This window comes from Gavia stellata, chromosome 6, assembly GCF_030936135.1.
Source record: "Gavia stellata isolate bGavSte3 chromosome 6, bGavSte3.hap2, whole genome shotgun sequence".
Classification (NCBI taxonomy): domain Eukaryota; kingdom Metazoa; phylum Chordata; class Aves; order Gaviiformes; family Gaviidae; genus Gavia; species Gavia stellata.
Window position 1 is genome coordinate 16,557,701 of NC_082599.1, and position 24,665 is coordinate 16,582,365.

Sequence of the window (24,665 nt, forward strand, 5' to 3'; positions counted from 1 at the left end):
CTCTGAAGTGTTTTAATTTTGACTTTGAAATGTGGTTTCTGAATCCTAGTCTGGGTTGGCTATTAGATACTGCTTCTATAAGCTGATCTGCATTTCTGCAGTAAGGGTTTGTAAATAGGGTGGGGAAATAGGCTAAAGTTCAGTCTCAGTATATGTGAGAGCAAAAAAGTGTACAGGTGTGTTGGGTAGCCAGGTACTGGAATAAAGGGAGTTTTATGGATGTGAAATATCTGAATTTTCTTATTTAGTGCTACCAAGTTTCTTCACCTGAAATTCTGATTAACATTGTTTTAAATGACAGCTTGCTTTCCTGTGTCAGTGGCTTAAAGCAGAGAAGGAAATATGTAGCATTCTGCTTATTCTGTATCACTTAGACTGTAATTTAGCTTTTTAAGAGCTGGATTTACGTTCTTTTCATCTTTGCTTCTGGGGTAGGCCCCATCTTTTTCAGTCCTTTCTGCTTGCTGTTGTCTTTCCTTATGTCATTGTTCTATGGCCTTATTGTTGTCTCTGATCCTGTGTTTATTCTGAAATGCGTTTTGTAGTAGTGGTCTCTTTTCTTTTTTTTTCTTTAATGAGAATGAAATGAAGCATTAAACTGAGAACAAAGTTAGAGGAAAAAGGCTGGGTTGCAGGTCTCCTTTTGTTGTAGTTTTGTTCCTTTCACTGTTTATTTCAGACTTTGCTTTTGTGCTTCTCCCAGTCTTTTTGAAGTACATGAGGTTTTTTGATGCCTTGTCTTGGGTTGGTTTAAACATAGGCAAATAGAATTGCTTAGTTGTAGTCATGATCACAGCGTGGTGAGAAGAACAGTAAAGGGAGGGTTATAGAATTATAAGTCAAATTCAGCCCTTGAGGCAGAAGACCTAAGGTAAATAAAATGGTGTCAGGGTAGAATTTTTTTTCACATTTCTGTTGATATCTGCTTAAGTTCCTAGAGCACTCATGTAGGTCAGACTCAGCCTCTAAAATCTGTTCTCACAAATTCTTTCTAATACAAGCTCTCTGCTGTGTTTTCCGCAGGGGTGTGGTGGGCGTAGAGTGGTAGTATGTGGTTTGTCTCGTTTTTGATTGTTGTTGTGGGGTTTTCTTTGGTTGGTTTTTGTTTGTTTGGTTTATTGTTGGTTTTTTGTTTTGTTTTAAGGATGACTGCTGGACAAACTATAGACCTTCTCATTAAGAAAAAGTTCTAACTCTTGGTTGCTTTGATATTGTAAATTATTCATAATGCTTATTTCCTTTCACTTTAAGGAATTCAAACTTTCTGACAAGCTTCAAACAACTTTTGAAGTTGTTTATTTGATAGACGTTTTTAACTATACATTTATCTTCTATGAAAAGGCATACTTTGCAGGGAAAACACTAACTTCAGTTAAAAAAATTGGAAACATCTTCAAACACTGAGTTTTGAATGAAAAACGGAAGGTGAATCAGGGAAAGAGTCTGAGGAGGAGTTTGCTTATTGTAGTCCAACTTGCTTAGGAGTACCTCATAAAGTCAGGGAGACCGACTTAAAAATGGGAACATTACTCAAGTTTTATATTCAATGTGGAAGGTATTTTTTGAAGATGCATTTAGTAATTTACTGAAATATTGTATAGGTTAGTAAAACTGGTGCAGAAGGTGCTGTGCTGGATGAGGCTAAAAACATCAACAAGTCTTTGTCTGCTCTTGGAAATGTCATCTCAGCTTTGGCCGAAAGCAGTGTAAGTGTGCTCTTTTGTATTTTTATACTTCAGTGTTAAAGACTTGTATCTCTAAACATGATACTATGCAGAAATTCTTTACGGATCTCAGTGATATGCATGGGAGTCTTTTAAACTAATCCAATTGCATCAGTGCATTGCAAATGGCTGTTACTCTTGTACTGACACTGATGAATAAAGTTATGTTTAATGTTGAGGGACCTAAACATAATACTGACAGTTTTCTTGTACTCTAGAAGTTACCAAACATAGAAGTACAATTTTATGTCATCCCATGCATGTTCAGTCTTATGTTTTATGAATTTAAGTAGAATTTAATGTCTTTCTAATGAAGATATACCTAGCAAAAGCATAGCTCTTATTTCAACTAATTAAATAATGTGTCTGAAAAAAAAGTGACTGATTTATTTAACTGTTTTCTTGGTAGACTTATGTTCCATATCGTGATAGTAAAATGACCAGAATCCTTCAAGATTCACTAGGGGGTAATTGCAGAACCACTATTGTTATTTGCTGTTCTCCGTCTTCATACAATGAATCTGAAACTAAATCTACTCTTCTGTTTGGCCAAAGGTGAGTAAATGACTTAATATTTTGTTCTTACTATGCTTGGAAATAAATGCAGAATGAGATATTAATAAGTTACTCTGTTAAGATTCCTGAACCAAACTAACTAGAATGTTTACATTTCTGTAATTCTTCAGTGCACACATGGCTAAGTGTTGTGATCTATCTTACCTATATAAAAATCCTTAAACTGGGCAGGATCCTGAAGACTCTATTTCCAGGAAGGCAGCGTATAGATTGGTTCCAAATGCAATTTAATGTATAGTCTTGGAGGGTAATTAATACTCTTTCTTTTTTTTCTTTAAGTGGAAGAAGGGAGGAATTGAGATTTCCCCTATTAAGTTGAATCCTTTATATGGCTGGGAGAGCCTGTCCTCTGCCAACCTTTCTTTGACAGCGTGCTGAATTACATCTTCTGGTCTGTTTCCTGTATCTAGCATTCCAGTAACATCTGAGTTAATACTTCTAAATTCCTGTGTCATTTGTAACTGAATTTATAAGTACCCAGGTAAAATTTGGTATTTTGTTAGTTATCTCTTCTTTGCTACTCTATTATTAGTGCTTCATTGTAATACTCCAGTTCCTGACCACTAGATTTAATCACTTCATTTACTGGAGCACATTGCAAAAGTTGTCAACATTTCACTTAGTTCATCTGGTCTTCTGTGTTAGCGTATGTCGTGGTTTAAGCCCAGCCGGACTAATCGCCACACAGCTGCTCACTCACTCCCCTTCCTCAGCTGGACAGGAGAGAGAAAATATAAGGAAAAGGCTCGTAGGTCGAGATAAGGACATAGGGAGATCACTCACCAACTACCATCATGGGCAAAATAGACTTGACTTGGGGAAATTAGTTTAATTTATTACCAATCAAAATCAGAGTAGGATAATGAGAAGTAAAACCAAATCTTAAAAAAACACCACCTTCCCCCCACCCCTCCCTTCTTCCCGGGCTCAACTTCACTCCCGATTTTCTACCTCTCCCCCCGAGCGGCGCAGGGGGACGGGGAATGGGGGTTGCGGTCAGTTCATCACACGTTGTTTCTGCCGCTCCTTCCTCCTCACACTCTTCCCCTGCTCCAGCGTGGGGTCCCTCCCACAGGAGACAGTTCTCCACGAACTTCTCCAAAGTGGGTCCTTCCCATGGGCAGCAGTTCTTCACGAACTGCTCCAGCATGGGTCCGTTCCACGGGGTGCAGTCCTTCAGGAACAGACTGCTCCAACGTGGGTCCCCCGCGGGATCGCAAGTCCTGCCAGCAAACCTGCCCCAGCGTGGGCTCCTCTCTCCACGGCTCCACAGGTCCTGCCAGGAGCCTGCTCCAGCATGGGCTTCCCACAGGATCACAGCCTCCTTCAGGCATCCACCTGCTCCAGCGTGGGGTCCTTCACAGGCTGCAGGTGGTTATCTGCTCCACCGTGGACCTCCATGGGCTGCAGGGGGACAACCTGCTTCACCATGGTCTTCACCACGGGCTGCAGGGGAATCTCTGCTCCGGCGCCTGGAGCCTCTCCTCCCCCTCCTTCTTCACTGACCTTGGTGTCTGCAGAGTTGTTTCTTTCACATATTCTCACTCCTCTCTTCTCTGGATGCCGCTTCCCGGTTTTTTCCCCCTTCTTAAATATGTTATCACAGAGGCGCTACCACTGTTGCTGATTAGCTCAGCCTTAGCCAGTGGCAGATCCGTCTTGAAGTCTGCTGGCATTGGCTCTATCAGACATAGGAGAAGCTTCTAGCAGCTTCTCACAGAAGCCACCCCTGTAGACCCCCTGCTACCAAAGCGCTGCCACGCAAACCCAATACAGCGTACCTCTTCCACTTTAGTTCAACAAGATAGTTTCCTACTGGTCTTTTCAGAGAAGATTTTTATTATGGAAAGTAGACTAGATTACTTCAGAACTACTTGGCAGAAGTATGGGTAGTTAGTGGGTGTAGAGTAATGACTGTATTCTGCAACACTGGAGTTTTTTGGTCTCCTTTTAGAATCTAGGAGGTCCTTTCTTTTCCTCTTAGTATTTCTTGAATGAGCTATTGGGAAGTGTCTTCCAGCTGTAGCTCTGTAGTTTCACTGCCTCGTGCACTTGACTTCCCCAGGAGTTAGAGTATGCTTCTATCGCAGCTGCCACAGTTAGTCTGGTATATTAATTCAACCTTCTAGAGGTGTTAAATTTATGCTGAAAACCTCAGCTGTAGTAACTGAAGGTTAGATAAAGATGACATAACTTAGTAGGAAATCATGTGCCTCTTGGTAATAATCAGTTCCAATAAGACGCTGCGGAAAGGTGCTTATAGGAGTCTTGATACGGGGGGGGAATTTATAACTACCATTAAAATTTTCCTGAATTACTGAGGTAAGTGAGGTACGGCACTAAAGTAAAAACTATACATTAACTTCATGAAAATATATTATTAGTGCCTGTACTTTTGTCTCCAGAGCTAATGTGTTCAGATGAGATTCGCCTGACAACGTAGACAATCAGTCTGAACTTTATAGCTTATACACCTTTTTGGTTAATGGAGATCCAACAACTGGATTAAATAAGCTTGATGGTTTGCACTCTCAAAGTATTATGCTCTCTATTGGAGAAATGTTTGCTAGGTATGGTGAGTGCTATCTTTTGTTCAAAGCTGTGCACTGTCCTGACTCAAATTCTTCCAGATGAAAGTATGCAGCTGAATTTTTCCAACTCAAACAGCTTGAGGTTTTTCAGCCTTCCTAAAGTTCATTGTACTGCTCTGTCCATTAACAGTTTTATCAATCCAACTGAAAGAATATAAGTTGGCAGGGAGTAGAAATAACTTTTGGAAGAGGTGGGAATTGTTTACACTTTCACCAGAACTTTTATTTAAGAGCCTTTTAATTATTTTCTTAAAAAAAAAAGTTTCAGAGCTTTTTGCTCTTTCTGTGTAGAGCAAAGACCATTAAGAACACAGTCTGCGTCAACGTGGAGCTCACTGCAGAACAATGGAAGAAAAAGTATGAGAAGGAAAAAGAGAAAAACAAGACTCTGCGTAACACCATACAGTGGCTGGAAAATGAACTCAACAGATGGCGGAATGGTAAGAAGTAATTATATTTTTGTTCTGCAAACTTTAAGCAAAATAATAGACACTGAATTAGTATTCAGGATACCAAAAATAACTAAGAGCACTATGCAAGACAGTAGTTGGAACTTCATATTTTTCTCTGTATTGCAACTGGAACAACTTCTAATAATCACATAATGGCAAAAATGTCTGGAAGTATATTGGTATTAGGTTCTTCAACATTTAGTTTACTACAGTACTAGAGTTACATACATTCTAAAAATTTTACTTTGGGGGAGAAAAAATGATACTAGTTGTAAATGTGGAAACTGAGTAAAATTTCCTCTGGTTTGGTTTTCTAATTCAAATTAATATCACAAGATCTTATCTTCATTTAAAACTCAAACATGTTAATAGGCCAAAAAGCCACCCAAAACTGCTGACAGCAAAGAATGTGTGCCCTTCTCTTTTTCCTAAATAACTCACTACTTAGCTATTGAATTGTCTGGCAAAATGCAAGTGAAATGTGAGCCTTAAATTCAGGAAAGGAGGAACATAGGTCATACTTATAGATGTATTCTGGAGTTTGGCAGCTACGGAAGATGATTTTACAATCATCTTTGCAACTGCACCACATCCCAGTGTAAATCTAAGAAAAATGGGCTCACTTACTTAAGTTTAGTGGGATGTGATTTTTTTTTTTTTTTCCCATCTTTGCTAGAGATGGTATGAGGCCACACCTGAAATGTTAAGTATAGTTCTTCCAGAGTATTGACACAAGATACTGGAGTGTTGGAAGGAGCCCGTTCCATCCAAGGACTGCATAAAATGTTTTGTAATAAGGTGCTAAGGAATTTAGTTTCGTTTACTAGAGAAGCGTCTTGATTAGCGTGTGTGGTATTTTTTCTATGCGAAGTTAGTAAAGTGTTCTCATCAGAAAAGGCTTAATGAACATAAAAGGATGAAAGTGTAACTGAACAAATACTTTCAATCAGAAGCAAAGCAATTTGAAATTAAATATGGCTACCTAGCAAAACAGACTGCCAAGGGGAAGAGAAAGGATTTTCTGTCTTCAAGGCAAGTTAGGTGCTTTTCTAGAAGATACAGTTTAATGTGAGATCTGGAGCACATAGCAGAGTAACTGGGTGAAATACAATGTTCTGTGGTAAGCAGGAGATAGTTTGGATGATCTAGTGATTTTTTTTTTTATTTTTTTTTTTACCATATAATCATGTGAACTTGACTGCTTATTAACCATGGAGCAGTACTGCTAGTAGGGAGTATGTAATACTTCTCAAGGCTAAGTTTGTGGAAGATACCTCATGGCTGACTGTACTAAAACTAAGTATATTCTTTTCTTTAAGGGGAGACTGTACCAGTTGATGAACAGTTTGACAAGGAGAAGGCCAACTTAGAAGCTTTTGCAGTGGACAAGGATATTACTGTTATTAATGATAAACCAGCTACCACAATTGGAGTAACTGGCAATTTCACTGATGCTGAGAGAAGAAAATGTGAGGAAGAAATTGCCAAACTATACAAACAACTGGATGACAAGGTATGCCATTGTTATTTTTCCAAGAGGTCCTATGTTAAATATCTTGAACTGTATTATGTAACATTTAATTTGCTAGTCTTCATTTGTTAGTACAGCTTGCTTAAATATTTGCTGGGAGTGCCTACTTTAATTCTGAACCTCTGGTAAAGAGAAATCAAAATTGCCTTATCTGGTGCTAAGTGAGCATCCTTTCTTAGTTGCTCTCCCTCCTTTGCTGAAACTACTAAAAAACATCCTGAAAACTAAAGTATCAGTACGTAAAAACAAGATTAAAAATAAAAGTTAGGAAGGAGAAGTTAATGAGAATCTTGAACGATATTTCTACTTTCTGGGCGTAGAACATTCCTAGCTGATTGTTTGGAATAACGCTGTACCAGAAGAAGGAAAGTAATGAGAAAACAGGAACATTAGTAATTTGAAGACAGCAGTTTTTTTCTTCCATATTATGCATATTCTATTTGTACATAATTTTAAATTTAAGCAGTAGTACTACATTTGGAGAGAAAAAAAAAAATCTTTTAATTAAGTCTTAGTTGTTTCTTGGAAGTTAGAACAACTTGAAGACTTGCAGAAACACAAGTATTGAGAGTTTTGTCTCTAAAGCATGGTATTTTACACATATATGCCAGGTTAAGAGCCTAATGGATCAGCCAGTGAAATCAAAAGGATTATTTTTTTTACTTTTATTGCTTTCAGTTGTATAATTGTCTCAGAATATGGAGAAGTTAGATGCCTAACATCTACTGTTTCTTAGATTATTTTTCCTGAGTGGTATTTGTCAGTTTATTGAACACAGTCTTACTTCAACTGCAGGATGAAGAAATTAATCAGCAGAGCCAACTAGTAGAAAAACTGAAAACGCAAATGTTGGATCAGGAAGAGGTGAGTTTCGCTCTTGCAACTTTATTCTATTTTTGTTTGTCTTTCCTTTAAAGAAATTTGAGATGTTCTGAATAGGTCATCGTTTATGACCAGGGAATAGAATGGCGGCTTACTACTGTACAATAGTTCTCTTTTGTTCCTTATCTAAATGCTCTGCCTATTCATTCCCCCACTTACACTGCACTGATGGCTAAACTTAAACCAGTTTACTTGAACCTTAACTATCCATGAAGATTGAAGGAATTGAAATATTTTATGCAAAGACATCAGCAGTTGTTTTCCCCATGCAAACTTAGCAGTTTGTCAAAACTGAAGATACCTTGATTTACTGCAAAAAAAAAAAATCTGTTTTAAGATTTACTTTTGGTCAGTTGCTATACAGAAAGAGAAGGGGGAGGAGGGAAATGTAATGGCCTATAATGAAAAAGGAAGTATCTATGTGTTACTTCAGACCATACTTGCTAGAATATTCAAAGGATTTGTGTGCATATGTTGCCAGTGATGTACCTTAATTAAATGGGAAAAATAGCTATTAATAATGAAAATGTTAATTTCGTTTAGCTAAGATATTAGAGAAAATAATCCTATATAGCACAAAAGACTGAAAAAAATAAATATGTACATGGCAAGAAGGAAATGGGTCGAGGACTCAGGAAGTTGGAGCTACTGTTTAATCTTACTTAAATAAATTGCCTCTTTAGCAACTGTTCGCTTTGTCTAGTTATTCTTCAGCAGCTAACAGCGTTAAAATCCTGGAAGTTTAGTCCCTAGCCTGTTGACAATTTCAGACTCAAGAGTAGAGTTCAGTGGCTTTTTTGAGAACTTGCAGTATTCCATGTGCATTTTCAGTTGCTGTCCTTATGTGATTTGTAATCACTTCCATTTTGAAAATACTTTAAAAGCTAAAGAACTATGGATATAGATAATAAATTTAATTGTTCATTATACTCTCACTGTACATCCTTGGCATCCTTACTGCATTAAAAATGTAAATATAAGCTATTGCAGTAGCTGAAAGATTTAATAAGATTCAACTTATACATGGAATTTTCTTGATAATTATTTGTTGTCGTAATTTTAAATAAATCTGTGATGTTGCAGCTTCTAGCATCGACCAGACGGGACCAAGACAACCTGCAAGCGGAGTTGAATCGCCTTCAGGCTGAAAACGATGCCTCTAAAGAGGAAGTGAAAGAGGTGCTACAAGCCCTTGAAGAATTGGCTGTCAATTACGATCAGAAGTCTCAGGAAGTAGAAGATAAAGCAAAGGAATATGAATTGCTTAGTGATGAACTCAATCAAAAATCGGTACGAAATTGGAATAAGAAATTACTGACAGTCTTCAATGTAACTTTTCTTCCCTTACCTGTATTTCTTGCTTGAAGTCATTTAAAGGTTTTTCACAAGGGAAAATGGGAACTTAAGTCTAAAACTTGTTTAGTTTTAGCAAAGGATGATTTTCTAAAACCAGTAAGCTTCAGAAAAATGCACTGTGAATATTGACCTTGATAGCTCTCATATTTTTAGTACCTGTGGCATTTTACTACCTGAAGAGTATTCAGAGAAATCCTAGATATCAGAAGTTAACACTTTCATTACATGCTGGTGATCTGACTCAGTTTTGTTTGTCTTTGTGGTGCAGTTGGGGTAATCCTCACTTAAGAATCTGCTCCTTCCAATCTTGAAATTGCAGTGAGCATGTTACAGCTTTTCTTGAAAGGAATGTGTATTTGCATACTGTATTAATGACACATAAAATACAACTTGATGGCTTCAAAAATAGGCAGTTGATTTTACTTTCTGAAAAAAGGAGTAGTCCTGAACACTGAGGACGTATTCCAAAAGATCGCCCTGGTTAAAATACAGATGCAGCGTCAGTCCCACAAGATGAATACCATACGCCTCCTCACATACCTGCATAGTTTCTGAATTGACTGACAGTTTTGGTAGCCAATTATTTGCAGTCTTCAGTCAGTTTTAAACAGTTAATTTCCTACCCACTACCCTAAAATTCTAAGTATTGGAAAGGATCAGCTTCTTTGCTGGCATTGCAGATTGTAATGGTGCAAGTCTCATTCTTCTCTGTTCTTGAAGATGGAAATTCAGTGGGTCTGGGTCTTCTAGTGAATGTGACTTTCAATTTTCAGTTAGTAAGGTTTGACTAGATAAAACACTGGCATTAAAATTGATATTCACAAGATCATGAAACCTCTCTTTAAACTTCTAAGTATTCTGAGCTGAGTAATCTTTATTGGTAACTTAATTGCTTTAAGGTCGGCTGAAAGTCAGATGATCTCTGGTCTTCCTATTATAAGCAGCATTTAAAATTTGGTGGAATAGGCTAGCTCTGTGTGTGTATGATTCTGAAGTGTGTGGTTTGGGTTTTGTGGGTGTTTATTTGCTTTGTTGTTCTTATTACTTTATAGATAATCAAGTGATTCTAGATATTGTAACTAACATCCATTGAGTGTCATGAATAACTCAATCCATGAGAAAGCAACAACTGTTCTGAGATGTAGTAAAATTAAGCCATTTCAGTGTTCTCAGTCTGTCACAGCTAACCCATGCAGTAACAATCCTTTGGCATCACTGGGCTGAAACTTTCCTGCTATAAAACTTCTGGCATTTTTTTAAAACTGGAGAACAAAGAGCAGACAACTTCTGAGTGTGCAAGCTGCTGAGCTGCAGCCATTACAACCACAGCAGCTCGAACTAGCTGAAAAACTACTCTAGAGTAAGTGTAGTGCTTATGAACTCTCGAAACTGGGTACCATTTTTTAATCTGCAAGTAGGGAAGAGTTAAGAGCTCTGCAGGTAAAGATGAAATTATTTACCAAAATGTGGTGAAAAGTGTTTGAGTTGTCCATGTACCTTCTTCCTATAAATGCAATCTTCTGCAATATTTAACCGTATATAACTCTGAATGCCATTTAACAATGTTGATGTGAATTTTGTTGCAGTTGTAAGATTATATTTTGTCAGCTGAAGGCCTCTGTCCCCAGTACTTTACATTCCTTTCAGAAGAAATACCAGCACTCTAGGACTTCTAAATTTTTACTATATGGTGTATTCACATAGGTTGATACCAGTCTGGTTTTAGACATAAAAATGGGACATTTCAGTAGGCAACCACATGTTGCTGTAATTAAATAAATAATATGAAACTAGTTCTAAAAACAAGAGTGTGTTTTGTTTATTAAAGTGTAACTTCTTTTACTGTAGGTCACTCTAGCCAGTATAGATGCAGAGCTTCAGAAACTTAAAGAAATGACCAACCATCAGAAGAAACGAGCAACAGAGATGATGGCATCCTTACTAAAAGATCTTGCAGAGATAGGAATTGCGGTAGGAAATAATGATGTCAAGGTAAGAATTAGTGCAATTTTTAATGCCATGTATTACGTACATACATTGTGGATAGGTGGGGTCAGTTTTATTAGTACGGTAAAAATAACCACCATACGGAGCCTCCTGTATATTAATAATTTGGGCATAAGCTTATTCCTTGCTTATGCTGTGACTTATCAGGTCCCATACAAAATTTGATTATGCAAAGACAAGGAAGAGCAGGCATAATTTTTTTTTTTTTTCTGAAGTAGCGTTTTCATTCATACTGTTAAACTGCCATATGAAATGGTCATAACCAACCGCATCATCTTGGAAATCTAATGCTGACCTACAGTGGCAATCAAGATGTTACTTCTTAAAAATGGAATGAGGAGCTGAAATAAAAGTTAAATCTAGGAGATCACTGGAGGACAAGAATTTAAACAGTGTTAAAAATCTACAGTGAGCTGTATTTCCCACTTCAAGTGACTCATTACCTTTGTGCAAACTTCTAAATAATCAATCAGGAAACTTAGTTACATTTTGATATGTAAATGCTCTGCTTATGAGTCAAGGTGGGGGATGTGTGCTGGGCACTAAGTTGCTCCAGCTCATCTTTCTCTTTCTTTATCTGCGCTTTCTAAATATGTCATGCTGCACTTTTCAGCAGCCTGAGGGAACTGGCATGATAGATGAAGAATTCACAGTTGCGAGACTGTACATTAGTAAAATGAAATCGGAAGTAAAAACAATGGTGAAACGTTGCAAACAGTTAGAAGGCACACAAGCAGAAAGCAATAAGAAAATGGAAGAAAATGAAAAGGAGTTGGCTGCCTGCCAGCTCCGTATCTCACAGGTAAATGTTTCTTTACACTATACTACTTAAATGTTCTTTTGAATTAATTAAACCTGCTGGGGAAAAAAAGTTGCAATTTCTTCTTGACACCTAACAAAGTACATTGTGATCAAACAGCCACAAGACTCAGCTGTATCCTCAATACTCTTTTCAGTTTGGATGCTTCTGAGTAATTGTGTGACAGGATGTCAGAATTTCTGCAATATGTCTGTAGCCTGATAATGCTTTCACAGCATTTGTATTAAATACTAGGGTCCATATGTTCTCCTTCACAGGAGCCTTTACAAATACAAGTCTTACAGAAGCAGTGGCTAGTGAGCACTCTGCCTACTAATGCAGCAAGTTGGAAGTGGGAGAGGTAGCAATAGCACAGTAAGATTACAGTAGGTTTGCATAGCATGTTAAGTTTACTTCTAATGTGAGGAAAAGCCATTTTAATGCAATTGTTAGAAAAGGTCAGTAGTGTGACTTCTAAAACTCTAGAAATTGTGATCTACATATGCAATTTAATTTTTCTATATTTTGTTTAACATACAGATGGTCATCTTTTAAATCAAGAGATGCATATTTCAGTGCAGTCTTTAAATACAGTGGCACTCTCTTGCTTCTGATAGTATTTAACATGCAAAACATCTCTTCTCCCAGCCAAAAATTTATTACATTCCAATCCAGAATAAAGACATTACAGATCTACTTGAGTAGTCATATTCTTCTTAAAGTTTAGTTGGCACCATTTTTGTTTTGAGATCAGGTTACTTGTTTAAAAATAAGTATAAACTGTTTATGCAGATGTAATTCTGTGATACCTAGTTCCAAAGTAAATGAATCTTTCCGTTCTACAAGCATGAAGCCAAGATCAAGTCATTGACTGAATATCTTCAGAATGTGGAACAGAAAAAAAGGCAACTGGAAGAGTCTGTGGATTCCCTTAATGAAGAACTAGTTCAACTCCGAGCACAGGGTAGGAATTGCCTCCCTACACCGCACCCACCACCATTTTAAGTATATAGTGATAAACAGGAAATTGTTCTGTCCTGTTTAGATTGAAGGGCAGAGCTATAGAATGGCTTTTTGCTACTGAATGAATAGAATTAGTCAACGGGAAAGCATGTTTGCTGTTGGAAAGAACTGCTGTGGATAGTATTACATTAAAGATGTTACTGATTAATTGAACTTTGTGGTGAGAGGGGACTGCTTCCAAATTTTAAGGTGTTGGGGAAGGAAGGGGGAATTAACACCATCTTCCCTGTGATCACCTAGTTACCTGGCTGAAATGTGTTTTCTTTTCTCTCCTATATCCCTACTAGAAAAAGTCCATGAGATGGAGAAAGAGCACTTAAATAAGGTTCAAACTGCAAATGAAGTCAAGGTAAGTTAATTTCATTTTTTAAAAAAAAAAAAAAGTGAAGTACAGCAACTTAAAGCATGTAATACATACTTTTTTCTAATAGCAAGCTGTGGAACAGCAAATTCAGAGTCATCGTGAGACACATCAGAAACAAATCAGTAGCCTAAGAGATGAAGTTGATGCAAAGGAGAAACTTATCACTGAACTTCAAGAGTAAGTAATTGTCATTGTTTTGTTAGTGCCAAGTATCTCTGGACTGTGTGAGTACAGAAGCACAGTATGGTGGGAAGGAAGTGGCTAGGGTTTCCTCAAGCAGTGTCTTTCTAACTTGTGTTGCTTTACTGAATGTGGTGTCTGACAGGTTCAGTTAATGTAGTATTTACTCTCTGTGTTCAGCCAAAACCAGAAGATGATGCTTGAACAGGAACGTCTTAGAGTTGAGCATGAGAAGTTGAAAGCAACTGATCAGGAAAAAAGTAGAAAACTACATGAACTTACGTAAGTGATAATTGCGCATAGAACAAATGTGTGGGGGAATGCTTATATTTTAAAAACTAGTGACCTAATATGATGAAGAGGCTCTCACTTACTAAAGAGAGAGGCTCGAGAGCCTTCTTCAACTTAACTTTTTAAAAAACTTTGCACTGCCTTAATATTTAAAATTGGAAGTAAAATGATGAAAGGTATGAAGCCACAACTTTTTCTTTGTTAATATGCTACAGGTTGGAGTAATTAACTTTTCAGTTTGCAGCTAAGTATTGCATGCTTTAAGACTGGAAGAGGCTTGTAATGGTTCCCTTACTCTTTTTGGTTCTGGTGTGATTTAACTAGTTAGGTGGTTCTGACTCGCTTATTCTTGAGATTAAATAGCTGCATACTTCATTGAGTAACTAAATACAGTGTATTAATGAACTTGAGACTGAAAAGTTAATGCAAAAATTAGAATTGAATTCTACTGGTAGGTAAGTAACCAAGGGTCAAGCTGAAAAACAGTTCTCAACTTCTAGAAATCTGACTATAATCTCGTGGAATTGTTTCCCCTTTCTGGCATATATGAATTTATCTTTACGAAAGTTAAAACTACATTACACTCAAAACCTTTTCAAAAGTGCATGTTTTTTGGCCATGTCTAAAAACACGTGGTGGCTTTCAGGTTTTTATCATAGAATTTGAAATAATCAGAGGGACCTGATTGGTCTGTACTGGTAACCAGTAAGCAACACTTACTCTTCTTTTTCTTTTTTTTCTTTTAGCCTTACTGTGAAATACAATGTTGGTTAACTGACTGAAAATTTAACAGTACTCTGGTCTTGTGAATCCATCTTATTCTGATTTATTTATATGCCACAATGATTATAAAAGTTACATTAGTTACAATAGGTTTTCTTGTCTTGTAAGATTTGGTATACATACCACATTATTGCTGCTTATTTCAGTTTGCAAGCTAAAATTTGTATAGCACTGATCCCTTAAAGAAACTTGCTATGTTAAAAATTTCCTCTTCAGAAGACTTGCAAAGAAACATTAAAAATTGGTTTGGTATTCTGTGTCTTGCCCCAGCCTTCTTGAATCCAGTTATTTTCCCTTGTATGTCATAAATATGCATGGCAAATGATAGGACAGAAACAATGCAGATTATTCACGTTTTAATTTTTTTTTTCTTAGAGTTGTATAAGATGACTGGAACTACCTTTCCAGTGAGGTCTGGAAAATGGATAGGATGCTGAGATACTCTAGAAAATTTTATTACCTCAAATGTTTAATCATTTAGCTGTGAGCCGGTAGTGGAACTGGCCGAGCGAGAAGAAATTTCAAGAGGAAAAGAAACTCGTTGGCTACTTAATAGGAACACTTCATTTTCATGCAGTCCCTGGCCTTCCTATTCCAACCTTGAGTCATAAAAGTCCAAATTCCTTTCCTGTATCCTGTCATCTTAGCAACTGCACTGCCTTATAGTTCTGAGACATAACATTAGCAGTGCAGTAAATGCTTTCACATTAGATAAGGCAGAAGCTCTGTAGAGGGATAATCATTAGGGATAATCATTAGGTTATATTCCTGTAAACTGAGATTGTTGTTTATGATGCTAGCTTTGGCAAATGTGTTGGGGGTGAGGTGGTAGAATGAAACAAAGAAAAAATCCTTAATCTGTCATGTGATACTTGTCATCTCAGCTTTTCAGAGCTAAGAATATTTGTAGGATAAGATCTCCCCAAGTATTCATCCTGAACCTAACTGAGAGCCTTTCTTTAGGGACATTGTTTAGTGGTGGCCTTGGCAGTGCTAGGCTAACGGTTGGACTTGATGATCTTAAAGGTCTTTTCCAACCTAAATGATTCTATGATTCTGTTCTAGAAACTTATAATTTATGCATCTGAATGTACTTATTTGTATTCCTTCAATATTAAAAGTACTTCCTTCTTTTCCTCCTGCAACTCCCCCACTCCCACTCAACCCCATATGGGGTTTTCTGAGTGTGGTGTCATCTGTTGGTTACATCCTTAACTGAGGACTTCAACTGAAAAACATTTTTTCATTTGTACCATGTAGTGTTTATCACTTTAGTCTCCTAAAACATTAAAATTTCCAATTTTGCTTGGATATTTCAGGATGAATTTATTCTCTTTTAGGGTTATGCAGGACAGACGGGAACAAGCGAGGCAAGATTTAAAGGGTTTGGAAGAGACTGTGGTAAGATAATCAGAATATGTTCCAAATGTCAATACGTGCTTTTTTCCCTTCAGAGTTATTTTTTAATTTCTTTTTTTTTTTTAGTTTTTAATTCCTTGTCCTTAACTGTAGGCAAAAGAACTTCAGACTCTTCACAATCTTCGGAAGCTGTTTGTTCAAGATCTGGCTACTAGAGTGAAAAAGGTAATGTGCTGTAGTGAAACTTGGTACTTCTGAGAATTCTACATAAATTTCAGTTTAGAACTAAATTAGGAATTGATCTTTATGCGCTGTAATTTTTCTAGCTTAATTTTAATATGCAAGTTCAGATTTGTACTCAGCCTCCTCTCTCCCTCCCTGTGCCTTTGTTACTGCAGAGTGCTGAGATTGACTCGGATGATACAGGAGGCAGTGCCGCACAAAAACAGAAGATTTCCTTCCTTGAGAATAATCTTGAACAGCTTACAAAGGTTCACAAGCAGGTACAATGAGGCTTAATTTCAAGTTTTAATTAAAAATAAACTACTTAAGGTGCATTATTATAGAAGATATTGGTCATAAACTAACTGTTTTATAATTAAATACTTCTACATCTTGAGTGTGTCTCTTGATAGGAAAACCTTAGTCTATTGTTTTATATAAAGTAAATTAATAGCTATTTTAAGTGCATGTGGGTGTGTAACAAATAGCTGCATTTAAACTGAAGAACATCCAAATTAGTGTTTAGTGGGGGATGCTTGCCTGTCTCTCTGGATGTTGGGTAGCATGTTCTTCCACAGTGGCTGATTTTTCAGATGTCAATCTTACTGATGAATTATTAGATTTACTAAAAGCTTAAGCAAAGATAATATAGTAGCCCTATTGCTTTGCCTGTTTAGGGGCGGGAGGGTGTTTGGTTGGCTGCCCTCATGAAGGGAGATACCAAGAAAATAATGGATTCCGGTTTTGTAGCTGGTACGTGATAATGCGGATCTTCGCTGTGAACTTCCTAAACTGGAGAAGCGACTTAGAGCTACAGCTGAAAGAGTTAAAGCTTTGGAGTCTGCGCTGAAGGAAGCCAAAGAGAATGCTTCTCGTGATCGCAAACGGTATCAGCAAGAAGTAGATCGTATAAAGGAAGCTGTAAGATCCAAGAATATGGCCAGAAGAGGACATTCTGCGCAAATTGGTTAGTAAAGAATCTCTTGCCTTGTAAAGCTTCCTCTGTCTCCTGATTTTTTTATCTTTGCGCATGTATGCATCTTTTAACCCTCATTGGAACTGCATGTGTGAACATGGTGTATTTTCTACCATGAGTTATATTTTGGTTAATAGACTGTAAGTGTGTGTGGATGGTGGTGTATGGTTGGTTGGGGTTTTTATTATCTATTTTAAATGGGTCTTTTCCTGGGAGCTGGATTTTTGTACATGCTGGGAAAGGCTTACCAACCTAGAATTCTAGCCTGAATGTGTGTTCCATTTACTAGAACAAAACAATACACTGAATGTGAGTCTTAAAAATTCTTATGGAATCATGTTAAAGATCTAAGATTTAAGTAGGTGTTCCAAAGTAAGGAGAGAGATTAAGCCATCACCCTGAACAACAATAACAAAATTGTCTTGCTGTCACTTGATCTTGTGGAAGAGAGGCAGACAGAAACCTACAACTAACATACTAAGATCCCTAATTGCCTTTTTGGTTCTTTGTTCCAAAACATATAGTACTCCATAGCCCTCTCTAGGGGAAAAGAATGGAAAAAACAGAAATCTGTAGTAGGTAGTAATTTCTTACTGTGTGGTGGGAAGGTGGTCATATTCCCTTGGTCCTCCACCTGCCATTATGCTGTAAAGTGCTGAGGGTCAAGAGTGTGTGTGACCTGTGGAGGACTTAACTGTGCCTATTACATCATTGTTGTAAAAGTAACTATGTGTTGCAGCCTCTTTGTGGTCCTGTGTCAGAACTTCAGTAATCAATACGCTTCTCTTAAATGCTAATGCAATGGAAATGAGCGTTGCAGTTAAACTTCACTCATATTCTGTAGGTCTGCAAAGAGCTGTTGCAGCATAAAGTTATAATTTTTTTTCTTGGTCGCTTTAAGTGGCGGTTTGAAGACAGGTGCTTTCCTGTCTTACCTTTCTCTCAAATAATCTCCAAGAAGACAAACAGAATTCTCTAGTGAGCTAACCACAAGTATAAAGCCTCTTGTACTTAAATGTCTAGTTGAACTAGGCATGTTATACTGGAGATCAGCAGAAGTTGAGAAGTGTTCTTCTGATGCAGTTGCTACCTGTAGGTACTTTATATCCACTCTTACCTGCTGAAACTTTAAATGCTTCTGTTTAATATTACCGAACTTTGTAAAGTCATAGTGGTGTTCATGTCCTGTTAAGAGCTAGCGCAAAATTGATTTAAAATATAGTTTGTTAATCAAAGTGTATGCAGCTTGAGAATTACCTGTCAAAACTACTGTTTTTAAATTCAGTAATAGAGCAGGTTTTGTATGGTGGTAAGAAGTTGATGAAGCAGTGTTACCTGTGGAGTAATCGGTACACAGAACTTGCAGAGCAAAGTAACTAGTGGCTTATCAATCAAATAGATGTGGAAAATACAGCTGGGTATAATGATTCCTTACAGGAACGTAACCTTTGTGAAACTTTGTCTAGCGATGTGTCTTATTTGAGTTCTTATTGCCAAGAAATAGGACTCTTACAGGGAGATACATTAGGTGGGGTAGATAATACATGTGAAGATAATCATTATCAAGAGCTTTGCAAGCTTTCATCCTAAGAGGGACAGTAAAAGCAAAATGTTGTCTGTTTTTCAGGACTTGTTACAGTTGATACTAATCTGTTAGGAGATGCTATTCTGAGAACCTAAACTTGTTTTCTTATTCGAAGTGCATTCAATTTTTATTATTATATTTGGGATACTGTAAAATAAAGCACTAGCAAACTGGAATAATCAAAAGTAACATTGTGGTGTAAGTCATGTTTCTTTTCATGCAGCTAAGCCTATCCGTCCTGGCCAGCATCCAGCAGCTTCTCCAACTCATCCAAGTGCAATTCGTGGTGGAGGTGCATTCACTCAAAACAGCCAGCCAGTTGCACTGCGTGGAGGTGGAGGACGGCAAGACAAAGTGTAAGTTTGTCTTGTAGGATTTTTAAATGTGTGATTAAACCACTTCGTATTAGTTTTATTACAGTTCATTCTGTGGCATAAGATCGCTCGGATAATCAGATTAACTTCTTTTTTTACAGAATTGTATAGTTAGGGGTAACAGTATACATGTACATCTGACTAATGCTGCTGCTTTTGTTATAAAACTGGTGTTTGTTGTAAAATGGTAGTTCGGGAGTTGTTCTGCTGAGTAGAACAAAATGTGAAAACAGTCAGTTGGAGACAGTTACCAGTCAGTAGCTACTGTTTGGGAAAGGAGTGGACAGTTTAAATTCTTTTGGCTTGCTACTATCGTTTTAAGTATTTTTTTTTCAGAAAACATTCAGTGATGAAATAAAAAATGGCCCTATTATGTTGTTTATTTGCTGTTCTTACTACAATTGCACACTACTTCATGTGTCAGTAATTTGGAAGTATTTAACAGAAAAATTCATGTCTTCATCTGGTAAATTTAAAATGTTAACCTAGTTAAAATACAGTTACAGTAACTAAAATAAATATGTGCACTTATTTGAAAATGTCTCTAATCTCCTAAGCGTATTAAGTACCAGACTACATATAATTACTTAAGTTGCTCACAGAATCATGTCTCTTTTTAATTAATGTCTGCATTATAGTTGGTCTGTTGGTCATCTAACAGTAATGCTTTGCTGCATTCTTTGTCATCATCTTCACTTTTGAGCATTTGTATAAATGTCTTCTAGGCATTCCCTTAGTTAAGATTATCTGCATATTCAGTTTGAAAATACTCCTAAAATGATTGTGTGGGGTTTCTCTTTTGAAGGGCTCCAGAGCAGCTTACATTAATCTTGTTTCCATTTGTTTCTTTTTATTAGCTGACTTTTCAAAGCTTTTTCTCTCCAATTTAGAGAAAATCAGACTGTAGTACTAGTTAGGGTACCTGGTTATGTTCAGTACTGTCTCTTATTTACTAGGAGGTTGAAGTGATACATACTTTTATCTTGAATGACCACGAAACTGGCAATTCATGGATTCTTGATTATGTTGATATGGTGACATTTATTTTCAGATAGCTACTTAGATTGCTTTTGTAGTCCATCTCAGCTGTCCAATGTAGAGGCATTTCAAGCTATGATTGACCCAATTTATTTTAGATGCCTACTTTAGCATGAGGTTTGCACATGCTCTGGTGTTGCCTGGAATTCTAACTGAAGATAGCCTATTTAGTCTCATACTTCTTTAAGAGTACTCTTAATAGTTGATATAATCAGCAATGAATAACTAAATTTTGAGCTTGCATCTTGCTTTGAAGAAGAGCTTTCACTGTTGGTCCTGGGGAATTTAAATAGGAGACTTAGCACTTTGGGACTATTTGTAGATAAATCATGGAGGAGTAGAAAATTGCTAAGTATAGGCTAGAACCCCTTTTTAACAAACAAACCAAATAACTCCCATGTAATATGGTTACAGAATCCCTTAAGCAGTTGTAAAGCTTTCATATAATTCTTCTAATGTCAGCATGTTACCTATTGCTGCAGAACCAAGCAGAGTTTAGCCCTTAGAGGCAGGAGAGTGGTTGTAATTTATTCCAACTTCCCTGTCTTGTTTTTGGAAGAACCTGTCCCTTATGGAAGTAAAGAGATAAAACTTTCTTGAACTTTATTTTACTATTAAATATAAATTTGTTCTGAGCTTGTGAATACTCAGGTAGCCAGTATGACTTTTCTCTTTGGTAATGTCTGTTACACTTTTTTTGAGGATTAATACAGATAGTAAGCACCTGAACTTCTAGTTAGAGAAGAACTTTTGGTACCAGTAGGAACATGATGTACTGTTCACGTTTGGAGACCACCATTTAACAATTATTTGGAAACTTTAAAGAAATATGGAGATGGTAAATTGTTATTTCCCCATGCAAATCAAACTTTTTTTTAGTATGATTAATGCCAAATGATCTATTCATTCCCTTTTCATCTTCCCAAAATAGCAAAGTCAAAACTTTGCAGCAGCTGGTAGGTGGTATCCAGACAGTTCTCAGTGGCCTGGAACAGTAGCAACAGTCATGGGAAATGGAGCTGGGTTATAACTGGTTTGTGTTTGTAATGTTTACTCTGTTAAGGCAATCAAAATTGGATACCCAGTCAGTTTATTGTGCTGTAAATTTGTTGTTAACAGACAACATTGCTTACATGCTTTGTGTTGTGTAATTTCTTATTCTAAGGCAGATGTTTTATTAGCTCTTACCTGAGTGGTCTAAGAATTGGGCTCTTAAAGGCTATGTAAATAATGAAAACGGTCTACTGTGAATGTAAATAATTTGGCTTTTCTGGCCAATGAGGTACAAGCACTTAACTCTGTTATTTTTCTCGTTTACAGTTGCTGAAAAGTAAATGCGGTGTGAGGAGGATTGGATATCGTGTAGAGGGAGTCATTCCATGACAATAATCTCTCCCTTTGGGGACTGTAGGATTATTTTTTGAAAATGTATAAATTATACCTGGCCTGTACAGCTCTTCCCCCTTCTACAAATTCTGCTAACTGATTCCCAGAAAAAAACTAGAGTGCAATTTTGGCGTCTTGAAAAATGACACATTACTTAAAGTGTAGCTCTGCTCATTACACAGTTTGTCTTTCATGTCTTAAATTTAGTCTGCACTGTGCCAAGCTGAATGTACGTTGAGAAAATCTTAGTTCAAATTTTCTAGCCTAATTTGTGTACATCTTACTGTCTTAGGGAATGTGCAACAGTGTTTAAGTATACTTTCATTTTTATCACTTCACATAACACTACGTGTCCCACTGAATTAGAACAGCACTCTACATTACAGTTGTCTTTTGGAATGCTCCACAGAGCATTGGAACTAAATTTATTTGTACAGTGTAAGGATACTGAAGTGTGCTTACGACAACTGCCATAAGGCACTGCGATTGCTACACCACAGAACTAAGAGTTCAATATGAACAAGGCTGTTTAACTGTTATCTGATTAAATGCCCGTTTATCGGGTAATTTAGGATTAAATATTGTACAGTAATAAGAATAAACCTAAGTTTACAAAAAAGACTTTGGCAATGGATTATCCCATCTGTCCTGTTCTTGATTCTACACACAGTACAGTCTGGTGGAATGAAAACATTCTGCTTCATTCTGATGAGCCTGTTTTGTCCATTTGTCTGTATCTGTGACAGTTCACTTTTGCTATTTTATAATAGTGAAATGAGCGCAATCTAAAATTTAACTTGATATTCCACTACATACACAGTACTGGAATTTTTGGCTAAAATTTTAACTTTCAATTTGAAAAAAAAATTTTCAGCAACTGGCCAATGAATTCAGATACACTAATAAAGGATACAACTTTTTAAAACTGATGTATCTGGAAATCCCAGACACATGTGTTTAAAAAAAATAATAAAATAAATAAAGTGCTACCCTGAATTGTATTTGTAATCCGTTTGTAAGTAGGTATATGAAATGTCCAAAGTAGTAGTTGTTGAATATTTTTCTTCTCTTTGCAATAAAGTCCTGTAAAGTGGCTAACAAAATGAAACGGGTTTTTTTTGTTTGTTTTTGAGCTCCAATACTCCTGCTGAGCTGAATCTGGGTTTTAAAGTTTTATAGTATAATTTTCCTAACTTATTCATAGGGTTTAGCCACTATAATTTTTAGAATGGCCTTCTGGATAGAAATTAGTTAGCAGGCCTTTGAGAAAGAAGGAACTTAATATTACTGAAAGAATTCGGTTAGCTTTCCAGACCCAGTCGGTACCACTTTGTGTGCTGGCTTGAATTTTTTGCTGGGTATTCATCAGTTATTGTGGAAACAGTAGAGACTCTGACTGTTCAGACAGCAAATCACTTTCAACTTTTATAATATAAATAGACAAAATATTTGTATTAGGATGGTGTGTAGTCAGATTTTAGACCTTGAACCACTTTTTTCTATATCTGCAGTACTCTGAATTTTTAATAGTTTGATTTTTAAAGGTTGAATGTATCAGTCGGAATCTCACTATTTTGGAGTTTTCAGCTTTTAAGACTGTTTTGTTCATTAAGGCTGCCAGACACTCCAAACTTGCAGTTGTTTTAGAGCATGATTAAAGGCAGCACACTGAGGAAAGAAAAATAAAGGAACAGCAAACTATTTTGAATGAAATTTCTCATAATGGAAACAGCACTGTGTGTTATCTTTCTCAATGTTAACTACAGGTTTTCAGACCTTCATTTGTTAACATGCAATCATAAAAACAAAAAACCCCACTTTCTTTAAAGTACATTCAAATGAAGCAGGATTTTTTCTCATGCTTGTGAATGGGGGTTTCATTCCTGTAGGTAATTATAATGGATTTTGGTGCTGAAAATTGCTGTGTTTAAAAAAAAAAAAAGAAAATTAAATGGTAACTAGCCTGTAGCTCAGTGTACATCACCTTTTTATATTTAAACTTTTCTTTATTTTAAACCTTTTATGAAGTTTACCAAGAACTGCCTCTTAAAATGTAAAAAAGAAAAACAAAAAAACAACTTTTTTGTTTTCTGGTTTGGTTGTTGTAGGTCAGCCAGACAGGACAGTTACTGTTTTTTGTAAATTAAAATATTCAGTCTATACGGGGAATGTTCAACACTGCTGTTTCAACTTGCAGTCTTTGAACGGTTCTTATTTTTATGTTCCTCTAGATCATATTTTTTAAAAGATGGTTTAGGATAGGAACTTGGTGAAATAATATTTATTTCTGGTGAACAACTAAATTATTTACATAACTTAAATGCTGACTCACTACTGTGTGTAACTCTAAATTTGACATGAGAGGACAAGTCTACCTGTGGAATATGATTTAACTTCAGTACACTTAAGATGCATTAAAACAATTGGTTTGGGGAAGACGCCATATAGTTTTAACTTACCTGCATGCTGTAAATGTATTTGTGTTTAAATAAAGAGAAGAAAAATCTTTGAACTTTGTGCATTTATTCAATCTTTACAACTGTTTGTTGAATTGTCTCCATATAATATTTTTTACTTTATCAAGGTTTCATGACCAGTTACCTCTGTGTAAAACCTCTTATTCCAGTGTTTGTTAATACAAGTAAGCTTTCCCACCTGCAAATATGAATATTGAAGTCTTAGTCTTTAAAAGACTGTTCATGATAAAAAAAAAAAAACACCACACAAAAAACCCCAACCCAAGCAAAAGGAAAAAAAAAAACCCAACCCAACAGTTGATGCCTATGGAAATGTTCAGCAATTGATTACAGGCACAGTATAGCAGAATTTGCACCCCTTCAATCTGGGATTACTTTGACTTCTCCCAAAAGCATACACTACGTAGTTCACAAATATGCCAATTTAATATCTATTTTTAATGGCATCTCTTGGTTCTATATGTTTTGGGGTTTTTTTTTAAACATCAACTTCCACCCTATCTATTTTGGTTACAATAGGTGACACACTTGAAAAATTCTCCCTTGGCATAAGGTGTAGATGCGGGTATTCTTTCTCTCAAAGGGGAGATTTCCTCTGCTCAAAGCAGCTGTTTTGTTTCCAGTGCACTGATCTCTGTCTTGGTATTCAGCTGCTTTTCAAAAACAGACCTGAAAAACAAACCCCAAAA

General features: G+C 36.5%; 1 protein-coding gene across 1 annotated transcript in view; it reads left to right on the forward strand.

Annotated features, from left to right (window-relative positions):
• Window positions 1-24,005, forward strand: part of KIF5B (kinesin family member 5B) — a 37,974-nt gene extending 13,969 nt beyond the window's left edge. The window contains exons 9-26 of the mRNA XM_059818415.1: window positions 1,602-1,706; window positions 2,134-2,279; window positions 5,183-5,331; window positions 6,663-6,856; window positions 7,670-7,738; window positions 8,840-9,046; window positions 10,961-11,104; window positions 11,733-11,921; window positions 12,765-12,882; window positions 13,229-13,290; window positions 13,373-13,482; window positions 13,666-13,767; window positions 15,900-15,960; window positions 16,072-16,143; window positions 16,317-16,421; window positions 16,891-17,107; window positions 18,925-19,057; window positions 21,434-24,005. Of these exons, the coding sequence (XP_059674398.1) occupies window positions 1,602-1,706; window positions 2,134-2,279; window positions 5,183-5,331; window positions 6,663-6,856; window positions 7,670-7,738; window positions 8,840-9,046; window positions 10,961-11,104; window positions 11,733-11,921; window positions 12,765-12,882; window positions 13,229-13,290; window positions 13,373-13,482; window positions 13,666-13,767; window positions 15,900-15,960; window positions 16,072-16,143; window positions 16,317-16,421; window positions 16,891-17,107; window positions 18,925-19,057; window positions 21,434-21,440 (2,190 nt within the window). The 3' untranslated portion in view covers window positions 21,441-24,005. The remainder of the gene's footprint in view (window positions 1-1,601; window positions 1,707-2,133; window positions 2,280-5,182; window positions 5,332-6,662; window positions 6,857-7,669; window positions 7,739-8,839; window positions 9,047-10,960; window positions 11,105-11,732; window positions 11,922-12,764; window positions 12,883-13,228; window positions 13,291-13,372; window positions 13,483-13,665; window positions 13,768-15,899; window positions 15,961-16,071; window positions 16,144-16,316; window positions 16,422-16,890; window positions 17,108-18,924; window positions 19,058-21,433) is intronic.
• The last annotated feature ends 660 nt before the right edge of the window (window positions 24,006-24,665 follow it).